The sequence below is a fragment of the Colius striatus genome, chromosome 1 (assembly GCF_028858725.1).
Source record: "Colius striatus isolate bColStr4 chromosome 1, bColStr4.1.hap1, whole genome shotgun sequence".
Taxonomy (NCBI): Eukaryota; Metazoa; Chordata; class Aves; order Coliiformes; family Coliidae; genus Colius; species Colius striatus.
The window spans coordinates 98,570,616-98,586,778 of NC_084759.1; the positions used below are offsets into that span (position 1 = coordinate 98,570,616).

General features: G+C 41.4%; 1 protein-coding gene across 1 annotated transcript; it reads left to right on the top strand.

Moving 5' to 3' along the window:
* The first annotated feature begins 3,508 nt into the window (after positions 1–3,508).
* On the top strand, positions 3,509–13,933 carry MRPL39 (mitochondrial ribosomal protein L39). The gene is made up of 10 exons (XM_061988661.1): positions 3,509–3,583; positions 4,076–4,282; positions 4,589–4,728; positions 5,227–5,326; positions 5,904–5,971; positions 7,275–7,387; positions 10,374–10,439; positions 11,320–11,473; positions 12,335–12,382; positions 13,628–13,933. Exons 1-10 carry the CDS (start codon positions 3,532–3,534, stop codon positions 13,721–13,723), a joined length of 1,044 nt encoding a protein of 347 aa, XP_061844645.1. The 5' UTR covers positions 3,509–3,531; the 3' UTR covers positions 13,724–13,933.
* Positions 13,934–16,163: the final 2,230 nt, after the last annotated feature.

A 16,163-nucleotide genomic window follows, 5' to 3' on the forward strand; every position in this document is an offset into this window, starting at 1 on the left:
GAGCCCAGAACTGGACACAGAACTCCAGATGAGGACTCGGTAGGACAGAGGAGAGGGGGAGCAGAACCTCCCTCGACCTGCTGGCCACACTCTTCTTCATGAATCCCACCCAGGATGCCATTGGCCTTCTTGGCCACAAGGGCACATTGCTGGCTCATGTTCAGTTTATTATCAACCAGGACTCCCAGATCTCTCTCCGCAGAGCTGCTCTCCAGCAGAATAGAAAGCTAATAGAAATGACGTGGTAAAATGACATAAATAATAATAACATCTTTGTGTTTTCTCATGACTTTTCACCTCAAGGCTACATAAACTGTTTTATATATGCTACAGTAAGCCTGGTGCCCTAAAGAGTAAGTTGTAGTCAAACAATTACAGCAATGTAGGGTTACAAAGATTAGTAGAGGACTGAAGCCTCTCTCTTATGGGGAAAGGCTAACAGACCTGGGGCTATTTAGCCTGGAGAAGGTTGAGAGAGGACCTTATCAACACTTATAAAGGCCTAAAGGGTGAGTGTCAAGAGGACGGGACAATTCTTTTTTCTGTAACACCCAGTGACAGGACAAGGGGTAATGGACACAAGCTGGAACACAAGAAGTTCCACTTGATCATGAGGAGAAACTTCTTTCATGTGAGGGTGAGGGAGCCCTGGCACAGGCTGCCCAGGAAGGCTGAAGAGTCTCCTTCTCTGGAGGTTTCAAAACCCACCTGGATGTGTTTCTGTGTGACCTTATTGAGATGAACCTGTTTTAGCAGAGGGTGGGGCTGGATGATCTCTAGAGGTCCTTTCCAAGCCCTGCCGTTCTGGATTTCTGTGAAACAAAACAGCAGGATGACTGACCTGCTGAAATTCTTAGTCTATCAAATAATGCAATGAAGGGCACTGAATAGCTACTGTAGTTTTATGCACCTGTTTTTCTGGATGAGAGCCCGGGTATGCAGGAAAGCCAGCACCAAGTAGCAAAACAAGAGCCAGCTGTCCTGCTGCTCTGCAGACATGTTCACACAGAGGAAAATTCCTCGTCTATGACTGGCCCTTGCCAGTATTAGTACATTTATTTTCTTGACGCTGTGTTGGATTACATCCTTTAGCTCTATTGGCACTAATTCAGTGTAAGCATTTGACATTGGCATTCTTGATGGCTGTTGTTATATTTTTGCCAACTGGGGATTGGGATGAAGACCACCATCAACTAAATTGTAAATCGTTGAAAAAAATTTGAGTTATTTCCACAAATTGAATACATTTTATTGCAAACCATGGGTTTCCTACAGAGGCAGTAGCTAATTTCTGCTTGGCTTCAATCTTTTGAGGAAGAAAGTTGGCAGAGGGGTTTGCTGGGTTGACTCTGGCTGGATGCAAGGTCCCCACCATGCTGCTTTATCACTATCCTCCTCAGCTGGACAGGGGGAGAGAAATATGGTGACAGGATCATGAGTCAAGATACAGACATGCAGAGATCATTCACCAATTACGTTCACAGACAAAACAGACTCAACTTGGGGAAAATAGTTTATTACCAATCAAACCAGAGCAGGGTAATGAGAAATAAAAACAAACCTTAAAACATCTTCCCCTCACACCTCCCCTCTTCCATTACTCAATTGTGATCTCTATTTCTCTAACTTTTCTCTCTGAGCAGAGGAACAGATAATGGGGATCATGGTCAGTTCATCACGTATTATCTTTGCCACTCTTTTCTCCTCCTCTAGTGTGGGGTTCCTCCCCTGGGAGACAGTCCTCAATGAACTTCTACAATGAGTCCTTCACATGAACTGGAGCCAGCACGGGAATTTTCCATGTGGTTCAGTCCTTCAGGAACAGATTGCTTCAGGGTGAGTCTCACTCCGTGTCACCAGTCCTGCCAGGAGCTGCAGCTGCTGCAGTGTGGGAACAGTCATAGCCTTCTTTGAGCATATCCACTTGCTCTGTCATGGGGTCTTCCATGGGCTGCAGGTGGACCTCCTGCTTCTAACAGCTTCCTGTGGAAACCACCTCTGTAGCCCCCTGCTACTAAAACCTGGCCATACAAACCCAATACAGGATGTCAGTGATGTTAAAAGGGAGCTGGCAATGAGGAGCTGGAGTTATGTGGAAACTCAGTGGCTTGAGCATGGCGTGACCTGGCCTGTGGCTTTCCCACAGCACGGAGCTGGGCCCCAAAGACCCTTTCTATCAGCCAACAGCACATTCTTCCAAAAGATGCCAGTTTTGGGGATGACCTTACTGTCCAGGGTAATGAGGCCTGTTACAATCCTAGAATCATTTTGGTTGGAAAAGAACTTTAAGCTCATCAAGTCCCAATCGCTAACCTCACGCTGCCAAGCCTGTGTCCCTCAGCACCTCACCTACAAGCCTTTTAAATATCTCCAGGGATGGTGACCGCACTCCTTCCCTGGGCAGCCTGTTCCAATGCTTAATAACTCTCTCAGTGAAAAAGTTCTTCCTCATCTCCAATCTAAACCTCCCCGGTGCAACTTGAGCCCATTTCCTTGTGTCCTATCATTCATTACTGAAGAGACTGACCCCTACCTCACTAAAACTCCCTTTCACGTAGTTGTAGAGAGTGATCATGTCTCCCCTCAGCCTCCTCTTCTCTGAGCTAAACAGCTCCAGCTCTCTCAGCCACTCCACATAAGTTTTGTGCTCCAGACTCTTTGCCAACTTCATTGCCTGTCTCTGGACATGCTCCAGCACCTCCACATCCTTCTTGAAGTGAAAGGCCCCAAAATGAACATAGTATTCAAGGTGTGGCCTCAGCAGCACAGAGCATAAGGGTACAATCACTTTCCCATAGTCCTGCTGGCCATACTATTGCTGATACAAGCCAGGATGCCATTGGCTTTCTTGGCCACCTGGGCAAACTGCTGGCTCATATTCAGCCAGCTGTTGATTAACATTCCCAGGTCCTTTCTGCAGGACAGCTTTCCAGCCACTCTGTCCCAGGACTGCAGTGTTGCATGGGATTGTTGTGGCTGAAGTGCAGGATCCCTGCACTTGGTCTTGTTGAACTTCACGCAATTGGCCTCAGCCCATCGATCCAGCCTGTCCAGGTCCCTCTGAAGAGACTTCCTGTCCTCAAACAGGTCTATGCACCCACATAGTGTGGTGTCAACTGCGAATTTACTGAGGGTGCACTCAGTCCCCTCATCTAGATCATTGATAAAGATGTTAAACAGAACAGGTCCCAACACTGAGCCCTGGGAACACCAGTGGTGACTGCTAACTGGATTTAACTCCATTCACCAAATGTTGTGTCAAAGGAGTGGCAAGGGGCCATGCGTTCACCCACAGCGTGGCGGAACACAGACCATAGGGCCTCTGAAGAAACAGTGACAAGCTGAGGGCCAGGAGGGCAAGCTCCTGAAGCCCCGAGTCCTCGCTGCCCCCGCGCTGCGTCTCCGACTCCGGCCCCTCGGTGCCGCCTGGCGGCCGTGAGCGAAAAGCCAATCGGAACCGCGCTGCCGCCGCCGGTGTTTCCGCCGGAGCCGTGGAGGAGGCACCGGGGTGGCGGCGGGACTTGGCGGAACATGGCGGCGCGCTTGGCTGGGCGCTGCCTGTGGGGCGGGCGCCAGGGACGCCGTGAGTAGCGCCGGGCCGGGTCGGGCGGACCGCGGGCGCAGCGGGGCGCTGGGTGGGCGCGGGGCCAGGACGTGCTCCTCCTGTGCCGGTGCTTTGAGGGGCCCGGCCCGACCTGGCCGTGCGGGGAGGCCCGGATGCTGGGGTCTACGTCCCACCGGACTGTGGAGGCCGATGTGCGTGCGGGCCGGGCCGGGGCGGCCGTGGCCGCTGCCGGGAGGTGCGGACGGGTTTTCTGAGGGAAGGGCCTTGGTAGTCTTAGAGCGCCGTGAAGCTTCTGTGTCTGCAGAGTTTTGTGTCATGGCTGTGTGCAGGCACTGCAGGGGCAAAGAGCAGACGGGCACTGGGAGCTGCTCAAGTGCTCACCTTGTGCACAGCGGGACGAACACACGGGTTAGCAGTATAGTGTCAGGTTTGCCTTTGTTTAAAACTAACACCTTCTAAAGAGGCCTCAAAAACTCCTTATTGCTTATTTTCTATCATTCCCCTTACCAGGGTTCATCTCCACAGCAACTGTTTCTCGACTGACATCAGATGACGTGATTCAGATGCGTAATGAGCTCTTCACCAAAGAGAAGGAGCGACAGTTGTCTCTTTATCCACGGATTGAGAAAATCGAAGTAAAATACATTGGGAAATCGCACCCTGGCAGTGTGTTTGTGATGAACAAGGCTTTGTCCACACCATACAATTGTGCCATGCGTAAGTGAATGGACTCTTTAACCTTGCGACACTGATGAAAATTGCAGTACTTGCTGATCTCAATTAAAAATGTTACTGTTAATGACACTTTAATGACCAAGATAGCAGACATGCATTCAGAATATTTGTGTTTGGCAAGTTTAAAGTACTTTTGTACTAAAATACGTCAGAAATAGAGATAAGTTTTGGAGGCTCTGTTAACAGCTCATTGGTTCAAATCAGTTAAAGTGAAACTTAGAGTTTATTGTTGCAAACCCCCAAACACAGAAGTCTAAACTGTGTAATACCTTTTTTTGGTTTCTTTAGACTTAAGTGAATGGCACTGCAAGAAATCCATTCTAGCTCTTGTGGATGGTGAAGTGTGGGATATGTACAGACCCTTGACCAAATCATGTGAAATTCAGTTCCTTACTTTCAAAGACGAAGATCCAGAAGAAGTAAACAAGGCAAGTCTGTATCTTATCCCATTGTAGATGATCCTGATTATGACCACTTCTTTTCATATGCGTTTTTTAGTTCCATCTCTGTCTGCTTTCTCGAGCATTATTGTTGTGGAAGTTCAGATATTTTTAATACTTGGTTGTTGTGTCATGGTTATCATTAGCTGTACCAGGATGTGGGCTGAAAGTGATTTACAGGAATCCCTTTCAATCTGTGTTGATGCATTAGTCTGTGAATTCAGATTTAAATGTCTCCGGGGAAACATCTGGGTGGCATTTTAAGAACAGTTTTGATTTTTTTTTTTCTTTTGATAGCTTTTCTATGAAGAATCATCATCAAATGGAAGTTTATACACTAAAGAAAGTAATGCTTGGGTTGACAGCTAGGTTTGTGCATCATTCAGTTAAATGCTGATATTATTTTGGAATAAGTAGCTGACGTTCATCTGGTGTGGGTTGCTTGCTTCTGGGCTATAAACCTTTCTTTTGAAATTCTCCTCACAGGCCTATTGGCGCTCCTGTGCCATGATCATGGCATGTGTGTTAAAGCGGGCATTCAAAGATGAGTACTCAGTGAGTCTGATCAAAGCTCCAGAAGTGCCAGGTGATATAAGTGTTTTATATTTATTATCTAGTCTTTTGCTACATTGTGAGTGTCTAATAGTGTTATGAAAAAAACTTTTCCAATGATTGAAGATACTTAGCATTGATTTGTGTATTTCATACTGTTGTTGTGGCCTTTAATTGATAACAATCACACTGAAAACAAATTTTGTTATCAAAATACAGAAAAAAGTACACAGAAAATTAGTCTGTGGCAACTGTAAAGACTACTTAGGATTTCATAAGCTAAGTTTGAAACTTGAGTACATAACCTTTTTATTGTGAACTTACATGAATAAGGTATTTAGAAGATGTGATGTGTTTCTGTGATTTTACATTAATAACTGCATAACTTTATGAGCACCTGATTTACTAAAAATTTACGTATACATCACATTGGAAGATTATTTAAATACAGGGCTAGTAACAACTGTTGTTCATCTGTGATCTGATACAGGTGTGATCTGGTTTTTGGCTCTATAATCACAGCTGTGATATATTTATAAGTGTATTATGGCAGTCAAATACGTACTTTGTTACAAACATGAGTATTTTTCTCTTTGGAATTGGGATTGCAGTGATCTCTGGAGCTTTCTGTTATGATGTGATTTTGGACAACAGGCTTAACGACTGGAAACCGACAAATGTAAGCACAACAACTTCCTCCTCAAAAAGTTATAAAGCTTGTATCTGTGTTCAGTCTGTTTTTTTCTGACAGGAGAGAGGACGCAGCAAGTTGTTTTTTTCTTTTCATAGGATATATCAATAATAGTATTTTATTTTAGGTCAGGAGTATTCTTTGGGAACTACACTCTGCCATGAAAGCCAACATGTGGTAAATGCAGAGAAATCTTGGAGCACACAAACTGAGTTCCTTTCAGATGAAATGAAATGTAGAGCTATCTTCCAAATGCTTCGAGGTTTTAAGTGTGTGGGGCTAGAGTAGCTCTAGTCTGAAATGGTATACCTAGAATAGCTGGAATGGCTGTTGGGACCTCAGTGCCATCTTTGTTCCTATATAGATCTGCTCCTCCCCAGCCACTCTTGGTAATGTAGATGCAACCGTGGCTTAATAGCCTTTGTGTGAGTAGACACCTCTCAAAAGGAAAGTGTGTCTAATATGTGTATTTTCACCTAGTGGTTTACAGCATAATCAGTTTATTGTAGTAAAAGAACCATAACCATATTCAACCAAAGCTTTCCTTAATAGCTTACTTATGTTTCACAAAAGCTGTTTGGTAAATCTAATAATCTAAAACCGTTAAGTCTCAGAACTGTTTAGTTTAGTAGCTGATGTGATCATGAGTATTTTACTCATCTGGTGCCCATTCTGATTCTCATGCCCAAATATTAGCAGAGGTATGGCTAACAAAGCAATGTTGGTACAGTGCAGAATTTCTCTTCAATATGATCTTGTATTTGAAGTAACTTTCTTCTAAATGTTTTCTAAGTGAAGTTATAGATGTAGTTTCTTCTTTATTGACAAATCTGAGTAGGCAGAGCTTTGGATTTTGGACCAAGATGATCAGTGTATATTTATTAGTTTTTCAGTACTTTCTTCTGTTATTTGCATCAGAGTAGAGGCCATTTGTAAGTGGAATCATGGGAAACAAGATATATGGATGAATATTTAACAGTAATAAGACTATGTCTGTATCTATCACATTGGGGAAACCCGAGAAGTTTAGCTGCAATTAATAAGTACAGTTTCTAATAGAAAAATGCTTGTTGATTTTACTGGGCATTGAATCCTTCCCTTCCAACAGCGATGATCTGTAGCAATCTGTTGCAGATAAATAGTAGGAGTTGTACAGCAACGTTCTTCTGTTTAGAAGGTATAGTAGGTGGTCCTAATTGTTTTGACTAATATTTAGTGTTTCCTGTGCTTACATCACAGTACAGTTGTGACAGAGTGGTGACAGTTTTATATGTACCAACTGTTTTTTTAGGAAAACTTCCGTTCTCTTACAAGAGATGCCAGAAAGCTCATTGATAAAGACCTGCCGTTTGAAACCCTGCACGTTGAGGCAAAAGTAGCGTGTGAAATGTTTCAGCATAACAGGTAGGTGTCTGAATTTGCCTTTCTTTTAGAAAGACAATTAGAAATTCAGTTAAATTTGTGCTTGATTTTGTAATCTAAAACAAGATGTGAGAGTCAAAGTAAGATACTTCTGCTACTCTGGATGAGCCCACCTCCATTCTCTCTGTCACACCACCACATTTAATTTTTCATTTTGCCATATTTCATCTCATGTTGTCTCTCCTGAGGCCAGCCCTTTACTGGATATAGTTTTGTGACAAATTGACAGTCTGTGGACTTCTTAGTTTAATAGTGAGCTTATCGAATTCACTCTTTCTGAATTGAAACTCTGGTAGTTAGACTTGGCATGCTAGTTCCTCTCAACCTTTGCTGAAAGGCTTTCGAGTTCAAAGAAACGTAGGCTTTTCGTATCTTGGTATCTTCAAAGGAAGATTTGGTGAAATGCAGTTTTTATGCTCTGCAGAGGGGAAAATGGGTAAAATACTCTGGGCTGTGCTGCAAAAGAAGGCTTGTTCAGAACTCTTCAGTCTTCTCTGCTGAAGAACCACTTAAGCAATGTTTTGGAAAAAAAATTCTCTGGTCTACAGCTTTTTGGCAGTTACAGAGAGGTGGGGATAAATGATAAGTAACTTAGAATTTTATGAACCAAAAAAAAATGATGCTAAAGCTAAAGTTGCAAAAATATCATTTTTTTTTAGTTTGCTAGTGAAGTTGATTATCAATGTGGCATGATTAACATCTCTTTGCCATGTTGGCTGGCAGGCATTGACAGCAGGTGGGTGTTGACTTTTGATAACAGCTTTAGACATTATATATGTATTTGTGTGTATGTGGAAAGAGCAGAGAACACTGCTGTCTGGCAGATGACCATCTATCAAGGACCACACATTGCATAAAATCAGTTTAGGTTATCTGCTAGTTTCTCCTAGTCTCACCTGTGACTTCAGAATCTATTTTTACTTGAAGTAGTAGGTTCATTTTATCTTTCTGAATGAAACTGCTTGAGAGAACATGGCCCTCCTATAACATCTACATAAACTTTCAGTGGGGAGGGCTCTACAGTGATAATTTAGCCCAACTGCCTGACTGATTCAGGGCTGACCAAAATTTCAAGCGTGTTATTAAGGGTGTTATCCAAATACCTCTTAAACACTGACAGATATGGGGCATTGACCACCTCTCTTGGAAGCCAGTTACAGTCTTTGACTACTGGCTCCATAACGAAATGCTTCCTAATGTCCAGTCTAAACCTCCCATGGTGCAGATTTGAACCATGCTCACACATTTTATCATAGGATACCTGGGAGGTGAGATCAGCACCTTCCTTTCTATGTCCCCTCCTCAGAGAGCTGCAGAGAGCCATGAGGTTGCCCCTCAGGCTCATTTTCTCCAAACTAGACAAGCCCAAAGTACTTCACCACTCCTCATGGGACATGCTTTTCTGCCCTTTTCACCAGCTTTGCTGTCCTCTTCTGGATGCATTCAAGGACCTTTACATCCTTCTTAATTTGTGGTTCCCCAGAACTGCATGCAGTGCTCCAGGTGAGGCCACACCAATGCAGAATACAGTGGGATGATCACCTCTTTTGACTAGCTGTTCCTGCTGTGTTTGGTGCGCCCCAGGATGGGATATGTCCTGTTGGCTGCCAGGGCACATTGCTGGCTCACACTGAGCCTGCTGCCCACCAGTACCTCCACATCCTTTTTTGCAGGGCTGCTTGCCAGTCACTCTTCTCTCAGTTTATACTTGTGCCTGGTGTTATTCCCTCCCAGGGGCAGAATCCAGCATTTGGTCAGAAAAGCTGCATCCACTGTCTTCCCTTCATCCACTAGGCAGGTGATCTTATCATAGAAGGATATGAAATTTGTTAAATAGGACTTTCTTTTTTTGAACCCATATTGACTGAGCCTGGTGATTGCATTTGTCTTTAAATGCCCTTCAATAGTAGTCAGTATGATCTTCATAATTTTTGCATGAACTGAGGTTACACTAACAGGTCTGTGTGATATGCTTTATGAAACATGTCGATATATGTTGTAATATAAAATTAAGAATTTAAACCTGACCAGCTTGAGAGCTGAGTATAGAGAAACCTCATGTGGTTCAACAAGGGTAAGTGCAGAGTCCTGCACTTCAGGAGTAACAACCCCATGTACAGGCTAGGAGTTGACCTGCTGCAGAGAAGACCTGCAGAGAGGGACCTGGGAGTCCTGGTTGATAATAAACTAAACCTAAGCCAGCAGCGTGCCCTTGTGACCAAGAAGGCCAATGGCATCCTGGGTGGGATTCATGAAGAAGAGTGTGGCCAGCAGGTCAAGGTTCTGCTCCCTCTCTACTCTGCCCTGATGAGACCTCATCTGGAGTCCTGTGTCCAGTTCTGGGCTCCTCAGCTCAAAAGGACAGAGAACTTCTGGAGAAAGTCCAGGGCAGGGCCACCAAGATGATCAAAGGACTGGATCATCTTCCTTATGAGGAAAGACTGCTGGAAGTAGGGCTGTTTAGTCTAGAGAAGAGGAGAGTGAGGGGGGAATCTCATTAATAGTTACAAATATCTAAATCGTGGATGTCAGGAGGTTGGGGCACCACTTTTTTCTGTTGTATCTAGTGACAGGACAAGGGGTAATGGGAAAAAAGCTAGAACACAGAAAGTTCCATTTAAATATAAGGAAAAACTATTTCAGGGTGAGGGAGGTCTGGCACAGGCTGCCCAGGGAGGGTTTGGAGTTTCCTTCTTTGGAGGTTTTCAAGAGCTGCCTGAATTATGTTCGTGTGTGACCTGATTTAGGTGAACCTGTTTAATCAGGGAGGCTGGACTAGATGATCTCTAAAGGTCTCTTCTAACCTCTACCATTCTCTGATTCTGTGTGAAACCTGTTTCAGAGCTCACATAAATATGAGCATGATTTTTAAGAATGCTCCTTAAATTGATCTCTTAAATATTCTTATAAGAACTAGATGTTAAAGGTGAGAGGTTTTTTTAATCTTTTTTGTTTTTGTCTTGTTCAGACACAAAATGGAGATGATAGAACAAAAAGCTTCTCAGAACACGGAAGGAATTGTAACATTACACAGGTGAGCAAAACTGAACTCTCAAATCTGCACTGAATCTCTGCAAGATTTGATTATATTGCAAGTACTCTCTGTGAGTAAGCAGAGTAAGTTACTGGTAATGTTTATCAATTGAGAAATCCCTTGTATTCATTGCTGTCTGTAGTATGTCTTGAGTTGTTTGGACGTGGGTTGGCTTTTTTTTTTAGTTTAACCATGGTTTTGGGATACTTAACACTTAGTGGATCTCACTGCATTTCCTTTTCTTGTTACTTTAAAGGTGGTAAATATCAGAGAAGTCTTACTGCTTTAAATGCTTTTACATAAAATCTGAATACATCTCTACATCTTGAAATTTTAGAATGACGTGTCTGTTCTCTCCTTCCTCTTGCTCTCTAATTTGGTCAATAAGAGGGAAAATGGGCCTACCAATTGATTTCTGGTAGAGGTTTGGTTTGAGTATGCTTTTGCTGTGCATCTTTTTATCTCTCACTTTTCTTAATTAATTTGAAGTTTTTTAAGACCTGAAAGGGAAGTACCTGTGCAGGTTGTAAACACTGCACTGTGTAAAATATGTGACCATGGAGACAAATCTTTTTCTGCTGAATGACAGTTACCCCACTTGTAAAGCCAACGTGGCTTCAAAGATTTCTTAAACCTAGGATCCTCTCTGTAGACTTGAGGTTTACATTTTCTAAGTTCATTTTGGGAAATTGTGTGACCTGTACATTTGTTTCAGGAAACCTTGAAATGCTGAACTGAAGATTTGTTTAGATTTGGTTTGGGATTTGTGTGGATTTTCTTTCATCTGTTCTGTAGACAGGAATTTGCTAATCAAAAATTAAAACAAACAGGCTTGTACTTCTCCCTGTGTGAACTTGACATTTTTATTTGCTCCCATCAGGTTTGGTGATTTTGTAGATGTTAGTGAAGGCCCTCATATTCCAAGGACAAGTTTCTGTTTCCAGTATGAGATAACAGCAGCCCATAATCTTCAGACTGACCAATCTGAATTGATTAGGAGATTCCAGGGTGTGTCTCTGCCAGTCTGTTTGAAGGTAACTAATCCAATTTGCACAGGTTTTCCTTCTTTAAGTTAGGACATTGGCTTACTTTCCAATCTTTATTACATGCCTAACTGATAGTCAAATGTAATTGAGAGGTGAATTAGTTAGCAGGAAGTGGGGGCCCACACTGATGACTAGGTTGGATATTTGGAGTTTCTTTTCTTAGAACTATTGTGGATGTTAAATCAGAGTAAAACAGGGCATCAGAGGGTTCTTGATGTTATTTTCATTACTGACAGTTTTTTGGTTGTATGATTTCCGTATGGATGTTTCATTCACCTTACCTTATTTGTGCATGCTAATAATCGTGCTGAGAGTGCTTATTCAAATGCAGGAAAGAGCAGAACTTTGAACTTAAAGGATACCATTTCAAAGTCTTTTATGATTCCAAAGTAAGACTTAACAGTAACAAAAGAAATCCTGCCATTAATCAGTCTTACAGGCTTTGCAGAGCTGTAAGTGGAGGCAGGGCTCTTTCTACCCACTCCTGTTGACTTAAATGATTTTGACCTGTGGTCTAGTGTATTTGCTCTTGTCTCAGCTGGGGAAGTTTGCAAGGGACAAGTGGACACTGAGTTCCTCACCTCATCTCTGTGTTCCCTTCCTCTAGAGATTTTAATTCCCGTTTTTACCCATTACTTCCTCGGTGTTCCACACTGTGAATGGCTATGAACAGCAGACATTTATTCAAGTCCCCCAAAGGAGTATAGGCAACTTGAACACTGAAATCATAAGCTATAAAATATGACTTAAGGATTGTTATGGTTTTGTGCCAGTATTTCTGTACATTTGCCAGAATCTATGCTACAATAAGATTTATTTTTTAACCTCCTCTAACATCATTTAATACAGGCTCACCACACCGTGTGGCACAGGCTGCTGGAAAGATCAAAGAAGCTGGTAAGTCTTGTTAAGTGATGAAGCAGAGCTTACCAAATGTAAAGATATGCTGTATTAGAGTATAATTTGAATGATTAGAGATGGGTAGTGTATTCAAGGGCATATCTTTATGAATGGAAATGTTGACAGGTGAAGAAAAATGAGATGAGCAGGAAATCTTTACTGTGTAGTAGGGGACATGCTAGTATTGTTTCTGAAGTCTGGTTATCAAATGCATTGCACTGTTATAAAAAGACCCATACACTATTCAATTGATGTGATTTGTACTATTAAAAAAACCTTGGAGTAAATTATATCGTACTTTCTATCTGTGGCACTGAAGCTGTCTGCTTCTGAGAATCCCTTTGCTTTTTGCAATAATCACTCTCTCTAAGGTGTTGTTAATTATCACTCTAAACTGTATTAGTATTTTTAAAATTTGTCTCCAGAACTAATACTGGTATCACATGTGTGTAAAATGTAACATTTCTTTTTCCCGTTTTAGTTGTGAACATGAATGAAGAGAACAAAAAAATGGAATAGTGTATTTAAACTTATGTAGGTTTTAGGTAATAAAGTTTTAGGTAATAAAGTTTTCTGACACAGGTGTGAAAGAACACGGGAACATGTTCCTTATAATTGAATATGGGGATAAAACCTGATACCATCTAAACTTAGACAGAAGTTACTGGAGATAAAAGGGAATGGTATTTCAATAAACAGTATAAATGCATTAGTTTGAGTACTTTTTGTTTAAAACCTACATGGAAAATGAGAGTTTCTAGCAAACTTCACTGTCATGAAACAACATGTTTTTCAAAGTTGAAACGTACTTATCCCAGAGAAGCTTTACAATGACTGAGTAAATGCAAAAGTCAAGTTTTTAAGAAAGGTAGAACTATGAAGTGGAACTATGAAGTATCACAAGCCACATATAGCCAGAGACTCACTGTCAAGGCATGCTTGAATGTAGGAAATGTTCATAAGAACTGAGCCACATATGTTTTTGAGCCTTCCTATCAAATATTTTAATTAGTTGTGTGGCTAGAGAGAGAAGTGTACTATATGCCTACTGAAACTTGTTAGCCAAGAATGTGTTCAGAGCCTAGTCTGTGCTATTTTTCTGTTATTTTTCAGTTTGAAGATGCTTGTAATAATTTATCTTTGTCCTTTCTTGTTAAAGTGACAGTATGAGGGGAGGATTTCCAGGATTAAGGAGAATTAAATAATTTTTTAAAATATAGCAAAATTAATATGTTTCTGCAGGTCACTGAAGAGAAATATTTGGAAGCAGCAGCGGCAGCAGCAGAATGTCATGAGGCGAAAGATGGAACTGAAGAAGGAAAAGATCTATCAATTTAAATTAAATTTAACCTCTAAATGTACATAATAAAATATGTATTTTTTACATTACTTACTGTACTGCATGTAAAAATAACTTATTTATTTAAATGCTGGGGGCCTGTGTCACAGATAGATACAAAGCTGTTGCCAGGTATTTCAGTCCACTTTGAAGAATTCACTCATTTTGCAAATTACCCTTTTCTTTAATTCAAGAATTATTATGTGACTTTATGTTCTCTGTCGTGAGGGCAGTTTGCCCTATAGATAGTAGTGGAGCTGGCAGGTGGAGAGGATGTCCCCTTTAGCTTGGTATCATTTCAAGACCCCTTATTTTGTTGTCCATGAAGAAAGTATTTATTTCGAAGTTCAGACCTGATGTATTTGTTTCTTGCTGGAACTTCCTGATGAAACTCCACTGAGTTATTTGCCTACTGCAATAGAAAGTTGAAACAAACATTATCTTCAAAAAAAAAATAGTGCCCTTTCAGAAGCCCTTAAAGGGTTGCAAAATATTGTACTTATATGGATTTCCTGCCATAATTGAAATTAGGTACTTCATTGTGTTTCCGCTTCAAAAGAGTCCATTCAGTAGCCAACTGTGTAATTGCCATTGTTTTACTAATACAGAAATAGCAGAATGTAAAAGCTGAGAAGTTCATTGAGTTTAATATTTTCTGTTGTACAAGTGCAGTTAAAGATAATTTTCCAGAATAGTACCTGGGGTGTAGTCTATTACTTGCATCCCCAGCGTAGTAAGATTTATTATGAGTTTTCATTCCTTGATATTTAAATATGGTGATTTCAATTAAATTTCACAAGAGGGTTCTGTTAGGTGATTTTTTCTGACATTTGATATTTCCACCCCTAGCTCATTAGAGCTGTTCTCATTATGCCAGAAGAGATTTTTATTACTTCTTCAAGTGCAAATATTTTCTCTGGATTTAATCCCAATTACTATTTTTACCATTAACTTCATCACTTGCTTTCTAATCAGTCAGTGCAATAGTTTTGTAAGAGCAGGGTAGCAGTTCAGTAAAACCCATTGAGGTAAGGAGGTCTTACCTGGCTTAATTGAGCTAAATAATAAGTAAGGAAATGCTGAATGTGTCACAGAAGAAAAAAATGCAAGTGGTAAAAGTAGATTTTGTAGAAAATGGAGAAATCTGCTTAAGATATGTGTTAAAATATGTTTACTCCTACTCATTTGTGTGCTTGATGGGATCCATGGCTCTTCAGATTCACTGTCATGCAGTGAAGTTAGAATTCTGTCTGTCAGTGTGTTAACAGGCAATGAGCTCTGGTTTAGTTTCCTGTTAAATATATCGTACCTTTAACCCGTAACCCGTGCCTTGGAATCATAGAACCATTTTGGTTGGGAAAGACCTTTAAGATCATTGAATTCAACCACTAACCTCACACTGCCAAGCCCATCTCTAAACTAAACCATATCCCTCAGCACCTCATCTACACATCTTTTAAATATCTCAGAATGGTGACTCCACCACCTCCCTGGGCAGCCCGTTACAATGCTTGGTGAAAATATTCTTCCTCATGTCCAATCTAAACATCCCCTGGTGCAACTTGAACCCATTTCCTGCTGATTAATGTTGCAGCGAACTTTAATTATAATGGTATCATGCTTATTTTTTAAAATAAGATTCTTGACTGAAGGCTTACTTTAAGAATACACACACATTCTATATGCTTTCTTAAGACTGATCTTTGCACTGGACTTCAAAGATTTATGTTTCTTTTAAACCTCACCTTCTGCAGTATAGTTTGACTTTAAACATGCTGCTCTGGTGCTACTGAAAAAGCAGGCATTGATTCCTGTCTTGAGGAACACAAAATTTTCGGATTTTTTTTTGTTTTGTTTTTCCCAGGTACCTGCCACTTCTGATTAACCCCAGACCATAGTGAAACTGTGTCAGTGGGATTTGATCTAGGTGGTCTGTTTTGAATCTTGAGCCAGTTCTAACACCAACCCACACAGATTTCTGATGTCTGCTCTGTATTTTGGGAGTCCAGAATTTCTGCTGGATTCCACCACCTGCAGAGGAAAGTGAGAATGCTGCTTCCCCTTAGGAAAATTTTAACCTTGTCTGGAATTTCATGTTTCAGACCTTGTCTGTTTTTTTGGGATTTTTTTTGAGTAGGAATAAACCTGTCTTTTAAAAGTGGGCAGTGTAAGAAATGGTTTGAAAGGTGCATAGCTAGGCTGAGTAGTCTTGAGAGGGAATTTCCAGACCCATACTAGGTGTAAGGCAAGCGTGTGTGGGGCTGTCAGGGGCCTTCTTGGCAGAGCTCCTGCCGCTAGGTGGGAGCAGTGGCCTGAAGGGAGAGAGATGCTGCCCTGCCAGTGGGTGAGGAGTAAGAGTCATCCTACGGGGACATGGGTGAATCCCCGTGGAAGGGACTTTTGCAACTGCAGAACTACGTTATTGAAAATGTGGTTGAG

What these genes read in the sequence shown, in the direction of transcription:
- MRPL39 (XM_061988661.1), top strand. Translation starts at nt 3,532, where the DNA reads ATGGCGGCGCGCTTGGCTGGGCGCTGCCTGTGGGGCGGGCGCCAGGGA. An exon ending in GGGCGGGCGCCAGGGACGCC is followed by an intron (nt 3,584 to 4,075) that starts GTGAGTAGCGCC and finishes TCCCCTTACCAG; the next exon opens with GGTTCATCTCCACAGCAACT. An exon ending in ATCCAGAAGAAGTAAACAAG is followed by an intron (nt 4,729 to 5,226) that starts GCAAGTCTGTAT and finishes TTCTCCTCACAG; the next exon opens with GCCTATTGGCGCTCCTGTGC.